The sequence below is a fragment of the Apium graveolens genome, chromosome 1 (genome assembly GCF_009905375.1).
Source record: "Apium graveolens cultivar Ventura chromosome 1, ASM990537v1, whole genome shotgun sequence".
NCBI classification, from domain to species: Eukaryota; Viridiplantae; Streptophyta; class Magnoliopsida; order Apiales; family Apiaceae; genus Apium; species Apium graveolens.
Genome location: NC_133647.1, coordinates 200,840,712 through 200,855,844, shown reverse-complemented (window position 1 = coordinate 200,855,844; position 15,133 = coordinate 200,840,712). Strand labels below are relative to the sequence as shown.

The 15,133-nt window shown below is 26.1% G+C and overlaps 1 protein-coding gene across 1 annotated transcript; it reads left to right on the top strand.

The window, feature by feature from the left end:
- Positions 1 to 173: 173 nt before the first annotated feature.
- LOC141716953 (uncharacterized) lies at positions 174 to 14,866 on the top strand. The gene is made up of 4 exons (XM_074519099.1): positions 174 to 276; positions 507 to 720; positions 12,641 to 14,425; positions 14,646 to 14,866. The coding sequence occupies exons 1-4, from the start codon at positions 174 to 176 to the stop codon at positions 14,770 to 14,772; spliced, it is 2,229 nt and encodes a 742-aa protein (XP_074375200.1). The 3' UTR covers positions 14,773 to 14,866.
- Positions 14,867 to 15,133: the final 267 nt, after the last annotated feature.

Below are 15,133 nucleotides of genomic sequence, written 5' to 3'. Positions count from 1 at the left end.
TTGTAGCCATAGAAGAAATGCAGAAACATACGAACTACTATCTCCTCCTTGCTTATACAATATTAGCTTTTGTATTTGGCTCTAATTTTGTTTGCGGATGCATCGAGAGTGGAAGACAAGTCTTGTTGCGCTTCAACCAAAGTCGCCTCTACAGAAATTACTATGGCGATCCGATGGGCACATGGGTTGGAGGTGACTGTTGTTCATGGGAGGGAATTCAGTGTAACAATGTCGGCCACGTCATCGATCTTGATCTTTCCGTTTTCTCCTTAACAGGTGATGTCATTTCATTCAAACCCTTGTGTTTGATTTTAAAGGCTTGATAATTTATGCATATCCAAAGTTTCTTTATTTATTTATCATCAAAAACACACTCTAAATTTATAGTTGCACACGCTAACTCTTACTTAGGCTAAACTACAGTCATATTCATCGTATAATTGTAGCTATAGAAAAAATGCAGAAACATATAAACTACTTTCTCCTCCTTGCTTATGCAATATTAGCTTTTGTATTTTGCTCTAATTTTGTTTGCGGATGCTTTGAGAGCGAAAGACAAGCCTTGTTGCGCTTCAACCAAAGTCGCCGCCATTACGATAACGACCCGATGAGCACATGGGTTGGAGGTGACTGTTGTTCATGGGAGCGAATTCAGTGCAACAATGCCGGCCACGTCACTGAACTTCGACTTGATGCTTCCTCCTTAACAGGTGATGCGATGTCATTCAAACCCTTGAGTTTGATTTTAAAAGCGTGATAATTATGCATATCCAAATTTATTTATTTATTTTTCGACAAAAAACACTCTAAATTTATATTTGCACATGCTAATTCTTACTTGGCCTAAACTACAGTCCGTCTTTTACCCTCCTGAACTTGCTGAGATCAAGCGTGTACACTTGAAATGTTACAGCAACTTGTCTATATTTACTATACTATAATAACTACGGGGTATAATTGTTTTTGATGGGTTTGGTTATCCGATTTATGACCGTCGGATTTTTTAATTACTTTTCGAATCCCGCCAACAACAAATATTTATATTATTATTTATTCATACTAAAACTCCCACATTCGAATCTTACTAGCAAACAAATATTTATATTATTATTTATACACTATCCAAGATCCCACCAACAACAAATATTTATATTATTATTTATAAAATATATTAATAAGAGAATGATCCAAAATAAAATTTATTATAATTTTAAATAATAAAAACATATTAATAAAGATCCGTGCATCGAACGGGTTGTAAAACTATTATCGATAATTTGCTTCATTTTATCATGTTTAGCCTAAACGCAAGGCAACTATCGATAAATACACAAAATATAAGTAAAAATAGATTGTTGCCTTTGTTTTATTATTGAATTTATATCTATACTATAATAAATACACAAGATATAAACAAAAAATAACTAGTTATTAGATCATTTTCAACAGTTTTGATCTAAAAATCCAAATTTGGATATTCAAATTCTGATCCAAATTTTTATGAACTCCCTCATTCAAATTTTGATCCAAATTATCTTTTACATATTATAATAAGTAAATATCATATTAAACTTTTTATTCTTAAATTATATATTTAAACATGAATAACTATTTATATTATATCTAATAAATTAATTAAATCAAAAATAATTTCTTTTACTACACTTAAAAATATTTAAATTATAGACTAAATTAGCTAAAAATATATTAATTTCATTAATTAACATCTAAAATATCATTAACATTCATTAATTAATTACAAATCAATATGGAATCACCATTTGGATCACTATTGAAGAAGACTTTGAAATAATTTACTCCAAATTTGAATTTTTAGATCATTGTTGGAGAGACGCCCTTAATTTTTATTAAATTTATATTTATATTATAGTATATAAATAGTTAAATATTAAAAAATTAATAATCAATGGGGGCTAAATTTAGTTAATTAATTAGCTTAACTAATTTGTATAAAATTAATATTGAAGTCACAGTAATTGTCTTCAAACATATATATACATTAGTCGACAAAGCCGTGCTGCCGAAAAAATAATTTTAAAAAATTTCATAAGAAGATTATTTAAGAAAAAACATAATGTATAGTAAATAAAAAATTAATAATTCATAATTATTGGCCATTTTGTGTCACGATTTATTAGGCCAAAACTCGTTAACAAAAATGCGTACATATTTTTTCATGATACCAGTTTATATCACATTTTCTTAAGTCGATAATAATTGTAGTAATTATGATATTTTGTTAGCCCAACATATATTGTAATAAAAAAAGACTTATTAGATAAATTCTAAAATGGACAAATATTATAATTTAGTAGAAATTAGTTTGAGCCGCTCTCCCGTTAAACAATATCAATAAAAAATTCTTGTGATGGAGATAAATTAGTTGAGTCGCGCTTCCGTCAAACACAATACTAATAAAAAATTATTAAAAGTTAGATAAGATTTAGTTTGAGGCCTACCCGTCAAACACAAGACTCATAAAAAGATATTATAATTTAAATAAAATTAGTTTGATCCGCCTCCTATCAAACACAACACTAATATAAAATTATTATAATTTAGATATAATTTAGTTTGAGTCGTTCTCCCGTCAAATATAATACTAATAAAAAATTATTACAATTTAGAAAAAAATATTTTTAAATATTGAAATAATAAACAAATACAAACCCCTACAAATAAAGAATATTGTGTTGAATATCTTTATATACACTCGAGAGTCGACCACCTGCAATTTTTTTTTTTAAAACAGGCATTTTAGTAAAACAATATTAAAAAATTGTATATGGAGGGTATATAAACCCCTTTTAACTCCTATGGTCGTATGAAAGTTTAATTTGATTTAAATTCGAATTTTATGGGCCACTTTCGCAGTATACATTATTTGAGTCATATGTATAGTTCTAAAAGTCTGATTCTCACGATTAAACCACCACGAAAAGTTTGTGAGAAATACTTTAATTCGGAAGTAGTTTTTGAATTTAAAACCCAGCCAAATCTGTTCAGATGCTAAGTCAAAATGTCTAACTACAAAATTTCACTTTCTCGGAATTCCATTCTAATTATGAGATAATATAAAATGAGATAATATAATGATCAAATTGCCACTGGACCCGAAAAATTGATATTAGTTATATTATCTATACAACTGAAAATAGAAAAATAAATGTACGATTTTATTAGTATCTAGAATGGAGTAACTTTAGAAAAATAGATAATTAGAACTTATTTAGGTTTTGCTTTATATATACTCCTATTCATTTTTTTTAAGATAATGGTCCGAAAAGTATGAAAGTATAATTTAATCTGGTCGTATTTATTATTAATCTACCTCGTATAGTTATATAGTTGTAAACAGATTATATCTCTTCCATAAGAAGGATATGATAAGAAGGATATAATTTCATGAGATTAAAAACACTCATTAAAAAAACTAAATTATTCATATTTTTAATATTTATATAAAAGATGCAAGTTATTTGTATACAACCTCTTACCACTACACTATATTGTCACATGTGCTTTTCTATCATACACACAATATGTAACTGTGTTAAATGAATATTTTATTTAACTTTAAAGATACTTACTTGAATTCCGCAAAAAAAACATAGTTAGTTGAATATTTGTACAGTTAATTTTAAAGAATTGAATTTCAGATATAAAATTAGGCATTGTACATAAATGGATTATTATCTTAATTATTAATCATTTTTTAGTTTGAAAATATATCTCATATATTTTTAACATATATTTTATTATAAAAAGTAATTAAAATGTACATATATAATTTTAAAAAAAAATACTGAAAATAGAATCGCTTATATATAAATAATTAATATTGGTATTACATATTTAGATAAGTTCTAATTGTAATGAGTCAATGCATTTTAGAACTTGGCACATTGTTCAAAAAATATTTAAAATTTGATTATATGACCCGACCGAAAAACATCGTCACAATCTACGTTTAGTAAATTTAAATTAGAAGCTCGACGAGAATATCTTACCAATAATGTGAATTTTTTTAATATTTTCTGTTAATATAAATTAATGTGTTTGAGGTTTTTATATGATCAAGTCAATTAATTATTTATATTAAAATTACTAATTTCACTAGTAACGTATTATTATTTTTGGAATTTGCCCCGATTTTACAAATATTTGAAATTTGAAATGAGATTTCACGAGATTTGTTAAAACTACGATGATATATTAAATTGATTTATTTTTCATTTTTCACTTTAAAAAAACTAGATTTTTAAAAAGAATTCTTTTAGATAGAAATATTCATTGATCAAGATAATATTGTACAACTATTTTGAATTATTTGCATATTTTGAATTATTCAACTAAAAGTCATATCTATACTATATTGTAGCATTTGATTCAATATATTTTATATTATTTAAGGAAAAAAATTATATATTGTTCAATAATTTGAAGGAATGAAAAGGTCAACTGATTTTTATAAAACTTTATCGAACCGAAAATATTTAATTTTTGGAGATTAGTATCAAATGTTATCAAATTATTATATGAAGAAATATTAGAGTCATAATGAAATAAACTTAAAAACGGTTTAAATAACGATATAATATTTTGAATTATTTTCATATTTTGAATTATTCAAATAAAAGTTATATCTATACTATATTGTCGGATTTGATTCAATACATTTTATATTATTTAAGAAAAAAATAATATATTTTTCAATAATTTGAAGGAATTAACAAGGTCAACTAATATTTATAAACTTTATCGAACCAATAAAAATTTTTAATTTTTGGAGAATAGTATAAAATGTTATCAAATTATTATATGAACAATTATTATAGTCGTAATGAAAGAAACTTAAAAACGGTTCAAATAACGATATAATTACAATTTTTCTTTCGAATTCTTGATAAAAATCATGAATATCATAATAAGTCTTAAAAATATATAATTCATTTTTAAGTTACAACCATGATTGATACTCGGTTGCGTAAAAAATATATATGGATTTTTTGTCAGTGATAATGTGAATACCATATATAAATTATAGCAATTTATTTATTACATAATTTTAATTTTTGAATAATTATAAATGCATGTTATTTAAGTGATCAATTGTATGTCTATATGTTAATAATGATTATACATGTACATAAATCATATTTAACATATAAATAATTGAAATCATCATAATTTACTAAAAGATGTAACATACAATAATTTACATGCTAACACACACATACATATAACTTAATCTTGTTTTGTTAATAGTAGTGTAAATAAAAAAACTAACATTTTCCCATATATACATACGTTGAATTTCAAAAACTAATATTTTTTATTAAAATCAACTTTAATATTAACAATAATGTAAATTTTACATTATTGTATATTATGATTGCAAGTCATTCTGAATTCGGTTATACATTTTTTATCTTTTTAAATTGATAATTATAAGTTAGTAGTGAACTCAATATAGTTTATTTAAATAAAATTCAAAATTTTGGTCAATTCTGTATTAAACGTATATGTTAATTTTTAGTTTTTTATTTGAGGGATATTCACTCCTAAAAGTGAAGAAGTATTCTAAACTAAGGGGACATGGAGTTTATTGAAGAGAAATTGTATCTCCTTTTTTTCAAAATTTGACTCAAAATTATTGTTGGAGTTATTTTAAAAATATTATAATTACATGATGTATAAAAAAATGCATTATTATGTTAATTTGTGAATAAAAAATCAACATACTCACGGGGATAGGAGGAGGATACCGCTAAGAAAAAACTTGAAACTGCAAATCAATACAGAAAACGGGTTGCTAGGACTGTTACAAAAATCTATTTTGGCTATCAGTGTCATAAACATCTAAACATCTACACTACTCACAAGAACGTGAAGAATAAGGCAAAAATTTTAAAAATTACAAAATAATTAGACATGCAAAGAAAATTAGAAAATAAGATATAAATCACAATAAATTAACATGTAAAAATTAATCCTAAAAAAGTACGAAACTCAACTATTATACTCATATTGCATTATATAGTTGGTTTGATAGGTTTTACAGGAATAAAAATTCAATTTAACATTCACATATGAAATATGAAGCAAGGATACATGAATAAATTGATAGACAGATGAGATATGGTTTAGGTATATATAGAACAAAAGAGAGTTGTATAATCCCAAAGTAATATAAATTCACAGTTCCCTTCTATAATATAAATAATAATTCTCTGACAATTATTAGAACTTGATTAGATTAGTAATTTTAATATTTTTTTTTCTATTTTAAATATGTAAAGGACCCCAAAAAGGTTTTAGATTTTAGTATTTAAATTATAGCAGATCTAGGAAAAAAGATAAATATGATTGACTTTTAAATATTGATTATATTCCCTATTAATTTGAATGTATATATTCCTCTATATAATAGTTTTGAACTTTAAATAGAAAATTATGATTTAAGTTAGTTAACAAAAAGGTAAATTTTGTTTAAATAAATTCTAAATAGGATTGATTTATAAATATTTATTATCTTTCTTATTAATTCAAATAAACAAATTTTAAATAGGATTGACTTCTAATTATATATTATCTTTTCTAAATAGGATTGGATTTTAAATATTTATTATCTTTCTTATTAATTCAAATAAACGAATTCTAAATATGATTGATTTCGAAATATTTATTATCTTCACTATTAATTCGAATGTACATAAGGAAATTTAATTTTATTGAATTAAATAGAGGAGCTCTAAAAAAAGATAAATATAATTGAAGCAATTTTAGAACACGCGGGGATTTTCCTTTATATATATTATTACTAGTCGACAAAGCCGCACTGCGCAGCGGCCCTAAAAAAATTCTTAAAAAATTATGAGGAAGATTATTTAAAAAAATATGAACTATAATAATAATAATTATTATATCATAATTATTTTTGATTTTATGTCACGCTTTGTTGAAATTACACCTAGAGGGGGTGAATAGGTGATTATGCCTAACTAGGATTACTTTTAAATTTTACCCGAAAATAGCTTACTGAGATTTTACCAACATAACTATAATCTGACAATGATAGTAAGCTGATATGACTAAATGCAATGCAGAAAATAATGTGCAGGAAAGTAAATAGAACACACAAGAATTTTAGCCAGGTTCGACCCCTAAGCCCCTATGATCTACGTCCTGGTCCCTTACCAACTTGGTAAGAGAATATATTATTGATCAATGAAGGTTACAACTACAAGATACAACAATATATCTCCCTTTATCACAGCTGCTGATAATGGCTTGCTGAAACCCTGTTTAAGAACCTGCTCTCTACTATACTACCCCGTAGTACAAACTCCTCTAGCAAGTACCACTAAACCCTTGTTTCCCTAGCCAACTTATCCAGCAACTAATCAATACAATTTGAACAATACAAATCAATGATAAAGTTTACAACTCAAACTATAAACTCTCTCTAAGATGAAACACGTATATATAATTAGAGCTCGAGAGTATTTTAGAAACAATAAAGATTAGGAGTTGTATGTGTTCTTGCTTGCTAATTCGTCCGTCATAAAAACTGCAAGAAACCACATATATATAACCATACATTAACGTTTGAAAACAGCCTCAACAAATTACAACGGCTAGAATCCATTTCTACCGTGTAAGATCGTTGGGATGGTTTTCCAACGTTCATGTGTACGTTAGATTGAAGAGAAACACAGAAGTTCAACATTCAGGAAATATCTCTTCTATTTAGTAGAGGATAAAACGTTTTAATCAGAAGATAGAAGAACGAGTTTGAAAGAAAAACAAACTCCTATTCTTTAGGAAATCAATTTGAATGATTAAAACATTTTATAAAAGAGCTCTATATATATCATGCACGTATATTATATTAGAGAAGTCCTTACAACTGATATATATAAGGATCCTATAAAATCTCCATGAAATTCGACTTCCTTGTTGAATCTGGACTGTGCATCTTGGCTTGCTGTTATTCTGACACTGTTGATCATAGCTTGCTGAAATATATCACTGTCTAATAATAGTTTGTTGTCATGATACTTAAACAACACTGATATTAAGCTGTTATAACCTGCAACCATTCTCAAATACCAACATGATGGCTTGCTGTGTTGTGATCATCAAAACTAAGGAGTTACATTTGTTACACCGACACATGTTATAATATACATAACCTAAGAAAATAGAGTACATTTTTTGTCATTATACCAGTTTATATCACGTCTTCATAAGTCGATAATAATCGTACTAATTATGAGATTTTTTTAGGCCGACGCCTGTTGTAATAAAAAAAGATTAATTGGATGAATTCTAATATAAATTAACATTATAATTTAGATAAAAATTAGTTTGATCCGCTCTCACGTCAAACACAATACTATTAAAAATTTATTATGATTTGGATAAAAATTAGTTTGAGCCGCCCTCCCGTCAAACACAAATTTAATGAAAAAATTATTAAATTTTAGATAAAATTAAGTTTGTGCCGCCTTCCCGTCAAATACTATAGCAATGAAAAAATTATTAAAATATAGATAAAATTTATTTTAATCCGTCCTCCAGTCAAACACATTACGAATAAAAAAATATATTATAATTTAGATAAAATTTATTTTGAGCCGTACTCCCGTCAAATACAATACTAATAAAAAATGATTATAATTTAGAAAAAATATATTTAATTATTGAAAAAATGATTTCGAGTAGAATAAGTAGGCTTTTTCGGTTGAAGCTATGCAAACCTCTACAAATAAAGAATATTGTATTGGATATATTTATATACACTTAAGAGTCAACGTCGTGCAAAATTAAATAAAAAAAGTGGGTTAAGATAAAAATTGTAAAAATTTGTAGGTCGAGGATCTATCAGCCCTTTTTAACTCCCATGACCATGGTATGTCCTAACTCTTTGCATGACCAGAGTTGTTTAAATACATATTTGAAAAATATTAATTTATATATAGTTGTTAAAATTTATTTTTCTTATTTATTTTAAATATTTTAGTAGCAACTTATTTTTCTTTTCTATTTCGAATAAATTAAAATAAGTTTTAATTATTATAAGTACGCTCCGTTTCAAATATGTCAGTATAATTTTTTTAATTTTGAATAAACTAAAATAATTTTTAATTATTATAGGCTTACCGAAAATTTAGGACCTTACACTCGAGAGTGGACGGCCTGCAAAATTAAATTAAAAAAAAGAACCTTACGATAACAATTTTAAAGATTTGTACGTGAAAGGTCAAACGACTTATTTTAACTCTATGGTCATGGGTGTTTGCGTGCAAGGAATTGTTTAAATATCATATATTTTTGAAAAATCTTCATTTATATAGAGTTGTTATAATTTATTTTTTCTTTTATATTTTGAATATGTTAGTAATAATTTATTTTTCTTTTCTATTTCGAATAAATTAAAATAAGTTTTAATTATTATAAATCTTTTCCATTTTGAATATGTTAGTAGCAACTTTTTTTTTCCTTTTCTATTTTGAATAAGTTGAAATAAGTTTTATTAATATAAGTTTCGAATAGAATTTTAATAAAATTCTACCTCTAAATAAACTTAAATAAACTTGAATTTTATTTCAACTTATACATGAACTTAGATTTTAGTTTCTAAAATATAGAACCTAAATAAGGAAATTTTATACTTTATATAAACTTGGATTTTATTTCTACTTCTACATGTACTTGAATTTTATTTTCTAAAATATAGGACATAAATAAGGAAGTTCCAACTTTTTAGTGAACTTCAAATTTAAATAGGAAATTAAGTTTTAAGTTATTTGAGAAAAATGGTAAAAATTTGTCTAAATAAATTTTAAATAGAATTGACTTTTAAATATTTATTATCTTTCTTATTAATTCGAATTGATTCGATTGAACAAATTCTAAATAGGATTGATTTCTAGATATTTATTATCTTCCCTATTAATTCGAGTAAAGAAATTCTAAATAGGATTGACTTCTAAATATTTATTATATTTCCTATTAATTCGAATGTATAAAAGGAAATTTAATTTTATTGAATTAAACTTGAGAAGCTCTAAAAAAATAGATAAATAATTTTCAGATGATTCTGGAGTTACCGGGGATTTTCCTTTATATATATTATATTATAAGATTAAGATAAAGATAAATAAGATTAAGAAAGTTAGTTGAAAAAAAGGTAAAACTTGTTTTAATAAATTCTAAATATGATTGATTTTTAAATATTTTTTATCTTTCCCATTAATTTGAATAAACAAATTCTAAATAGGATTGACTTCTAAATATTTATTATCTTTCCTATTAATTCGAACAAACAAATTCTAAATTGGATTGACTTCTAAATATTTATTACATTCCCTATTAATTCTATTGAATTAAAATAGAGAAACTCTAGAAAAATAAATAAACATGATTCAAGCAATTACAGGATGTTTTCCTTTATATATATTAAGATAAGATCCACTAACTTCTATTCCTTCATGTTAACTTCTATTCCTTCATGTTCCTCACAATTATTATCCACTGAGTGTCTTAGCATGAATAAAAATTACAGTATAATAGTTTTTTTTAAAATTCTTATTTTAATAAGAGTTTAAAAAATTTATTTTTATTTAGAAAAGAATTTATTTTTTTTAAAATTAAAAAACTATACTTTTTAATCAACTTAACAAGGTTTGAGACACTATTTTGAAAACGATAACTATTGGGATGAAATTGGGTAAAAGAGTACATAGCTGAAAGTTTATTAGCAGTGTTACTAGTTTTTTTTAAGAACAAAAACATTAATTCACTAATAAAAAGTCATACGGCATGTACAACAATAATCGAATCGAACAAATAATGCATTGTAATCGTCTGTTCTACAGTTAAAAACTGAAGTTGAATTTTAAAATTAATAATTATTGTAAAATAAAATATTGAAAAACATAAGTATTTTTTAAAATAACTTGATCGTTATCGGTTTCTATATAACTAAAATATTAATTTAAAATATAATTATTGAGTATAAATAATTTAAGAATAAAAGTAAATAAAAATATCTAATAACATATATAAATATTTCTGTAATACACATTTAAATTTAAATTACAAAAAATAATTAATAGACAAAAAATATAATACTAAATCTAAATATGATATTATATATAATTAGGAAAATTAATTTTTGAAACAAAAAAGTAAATACAAATATTGAAAAATAAATTAAACTACCAATGATATTAAAAGCTTAATAGTCGCTTAGTCGATATATACCTATTGAGTAAGCTTTACTAATATATTATAGAACTGTAGTATACTAATATGATATAAAATCTATAGTATACTATCTATATTACTCCTATACTATATTATAATAAATTATCAAAAATTTGGTTGACCGTCGATATCTTCTTTTGGCGCAGTATCTAACTACCCTTACTTTACTTAAAAATTTTATTGACTTTAGTAATAGACTTATAATAGCATAAGAAATTAAAATATTTTTGAACTATAACAGGCTATTTTTTGTATGAAATAGCACGATAAGTTACTTTAAAAGAATAGAATAATAATATAACAAAGCGACACGTGAGTACGATATTAAACAACACCAATAATTAGTGTTTGGATGTGAAAATTTGATATATGAACACGAAAAAACACGATATAATTAATATTGGTTATGTTTTCCGAAATAGGTACACATAATAAATAAATTAATAAATAATTTGTAATAATATTTAATATTTATGGTACAATTTATATATTTTATTCTAATACTAAATAACAAATATGAATATTTTATTTATATTTAACTTATACAAATACTAGAGTTAATTTGCATTTTCCAACCCTCACCTCTCACTCAAAAATAAAACTCTGCAAAATACAGTTTGCAACCCTTAATTTTCGATATCAAATACAAAATGCATCTAAATATTTTAAAATATAATTTTAAAAAATATTTATAAAAATAATAAATATTTGACATTAATATTTATTATTTTTATAAATATTTTTTGTTAAAAAATATTTATATTTTTCCAGTGTAAAATTGGAATTTAGCATATCATATAAATAATAATAATTTAATTTTTTTAAAATTAAAGTAAAAGTTAGATTTCAAATTATAAAAATAATATTAATGTCAAATGTTTTAAATTTTACGCAATATAATTTTTAAAAAATTGAAAAATATATTTTAAAAATTTGATGATTAATTATGACTAGATATTTATATAAATATATATTTTACTTGATAAATATTTTTTTTTATTTAACGTTATGATTAATTTAGAGTATTAATAATAGATAATAGCTATGATTTTTTTCATGTAAAAAATGCAAATGTAGATATTTTATTTAATTTGAAATTTTAGTTATTAATATACACATCCCAGTTTCAATATTTCTCCCCAAAATATAAACATTTTTAACTAAAAATTGGCAAGGGATATATATTATATTTGATATTAAAAATTATCATACTGTTTGTTTTATAAAATATATATACTTTTTAATTTTTTTTAATAAAAAATAGGGTTACAAACTGTAATTAGCTCAGGATAGCAAATAAGTAAATCTTTTAAAAGTATCCATACCTTCAATTATTTACTAGGCTAGGTGATGGGTTATCTCTAATCATTATCTTTCCTCACAAATATTCTCTTACAACTCTTCTTCTCTCAAATAATGATATTGGAGGTCCAATTCCTAATTCTATTAAAAAGTTGACATCACTTTTTACGCTTAATATTTGGGAAAATCGGTTAAATGGTTCTCTGCCGGAATTCTTATGTCACCTGTCAAAGTTAGAAAATTTGGATGTGAGTCTTAATGAACTAAGTGGATCCATTCCTAAATGCATTGGAGGCCTATCAAATCTATATGTACTGGACCTTTCTTCTAATTCATGGGAGGGTTTAATATCAGAGCAACACTTTGTTAATCTCACCGGCCTTACTTCCTTGAGCATTACTTCTGACTCCAACTTGGTGTTCAGGGTTGATTCTGAATGGATTCCTCCGTTTCAGCTTACAGAATTGTACTTGGAGTCCGTGAACATGGGGTCCGACTTTCCTTCGTGGGTGCTAACACAGAGATTTATAGATACCATATGGATGGGAAATACAAGCATATCAGATGCCAATACCATCCCAGCTGATTGGTTTGTGAGCCTCCTTTCTCGTGCTTATGAAGTTGATCTATCTCATAATGACATCTACCTGCCACGACCCTCATTCATTCCAGCTCCAAATAATATGACTTTATTAGATCTCTCAAATAACCATTTATCAAGCGATTTTCCTGCATATATATGCAATTTTGCATCCCTGTATCACTTGTTTCTTACTAACACCAACATTTCTGGTGAGCTCCCTCAATGCTTAGGAAATTTGCCAAGTCTGCGAAAACTTGATGTGAAGGATAATAATCTCTCTGGTGATATTCCAGATTTTTTTAATTCTCTAGACGTTCTCGAATATTTAAACTTGCACAACAACAAGTTTGAAGGTAAACTTCCTCCGTCCATCCAAAATGCGACAAGCCTGATTCTATTTGATTTGGGAAATAACAATTTGAGAGATATTCTTCCTCCTTGGACCGGAGAGCAATTATCAGATCTCATGTTTTTAGTACTCAGAAACAACCATTTCTATGGTAGTATTCCGAAACAGTTCTGCAGCTACAAATCACTTCAAGTTTTGAACTTGGCAGGGAATCATATCACCGGAAACCTTCCTCCTTGTTTTAACAATTTAACTTCCATGATCACTACAAGTGGCGAAATAGGTCCCTACACGGAATATTGGGATTATGATGAAAGCTTAATGGATAATGCAAAAGGATATGAGCTTGAATACACATCTACACTCAAATATTTATTTTCCATTGAACTATCCAACAATAACATCTGTGGCGAGATTCCAGAAGAGTTGATAGATCTCCGTTTATTACTGAATTTGAATCTGGCCGGTAATAATCTATCTGGAAGGATCCCTGACAGGATTGGGAAAATGGAACAACTTCAATATCTTGATCTCTCAAGAAATAAACTTTCTGGCCCTATTCCACGTAGTGTATCGGAGTTAAAGCATTTGATCCGCTTGAACCTCTCGTACAATGATTTATCAGGGACGATACCCACTGGAAACCAACTCCAGGTCCTCGAAAACATCTCCTCCATCTATGCTGGCAATAATCAGCTCTGCGGCCAACCTATTCTAAAGCCCTGTGCTGGTGACCCTGAACCACAAGAAAGTCACGACAAGAAGGAAGCTGGTTCTGGTTCCCATTTGAATCCAGATGATGAGCGCGTGTGGATTTATTCCGGGATAGGACCTGGTCTTTTGGTTGGATTTTTGGGATTTTGTGCTTCTTTGCATTTTATCCAATCTTGGAGGTATTCTTACTTTCATTTTGTCGAACAAGTCTTTGACAAGATAGCGCTTTTCTTTGCTTTGTCGCGGAAGAAGTTCTGTAACTAACAGGTGAACTATATTAACAAACCACCCCCCCCCACACACACACACGTAAAGAAACTTCTACTGCAATGTCACTCAGTTTGGTCAATATTAATTTTCTTCTCCTTTCTTAATACTTTTTGCATCTGCACCTTTCAGCGATTCAAGATTTTCATCAAGCGTTAGCAATACTGGAGGAAGAGGAATCTATCAGATTTGGTATCATGTAGAGGGCTTTGAGAATAATACTTTTATTTGGATTACTTCTTGTGTATGTTCATATTGATACCGACTTCTTCTACGTTCACATGTTCAGTTTCTACTTGTTATTATTGTGTTCTTTTCTTCTGTCTGATACTTATACATTCTTTGCTATCTGAGTACTGCATTGTATTCTTGCTTTAAATTCTTTTACTAATAAAAAATTCCATTGAATGTTTGAGTCCAGACGGAATATAGAATACCCTAGAACTACATATAAAATATGCAAATTGTTTGTGACCTAAATGAGCAATGTGCAGTCATTTCTGTCATTTCTTGTTTAGAATTGGACAAGTTTGTTACAACTTGCAACTTTGTAGTTCTGTCATTTCTTGTTTATTGGTTATACCCTAAATTCGACTCTGTTGGCATAATATCTAAAAATA

Bases quoted from the DNA above. Each gene is read 5' to 3' on its own strand.
- LOC141716953 (XM_074519099.1), top strand. From the start codon at position 174: ATGGGCACATGGGTTGGAGGTGACTGTTGTTCATGGGAGGGAATTCAG. The intron at 277-506 runs GTGATGTCATTT...ATGCAATATTAG, and splicing joins TTCCGTTTTCTCCTTAACAG to CTTTTGTATTTTGCTCTAAT. The intron at 721-12,640 runs GTCATTCAAACC...ATTATTTACTAG, and splicing joins TCCTTAACAGGTGATGCGAT to GCTAGGTGATGGGTTATCTC.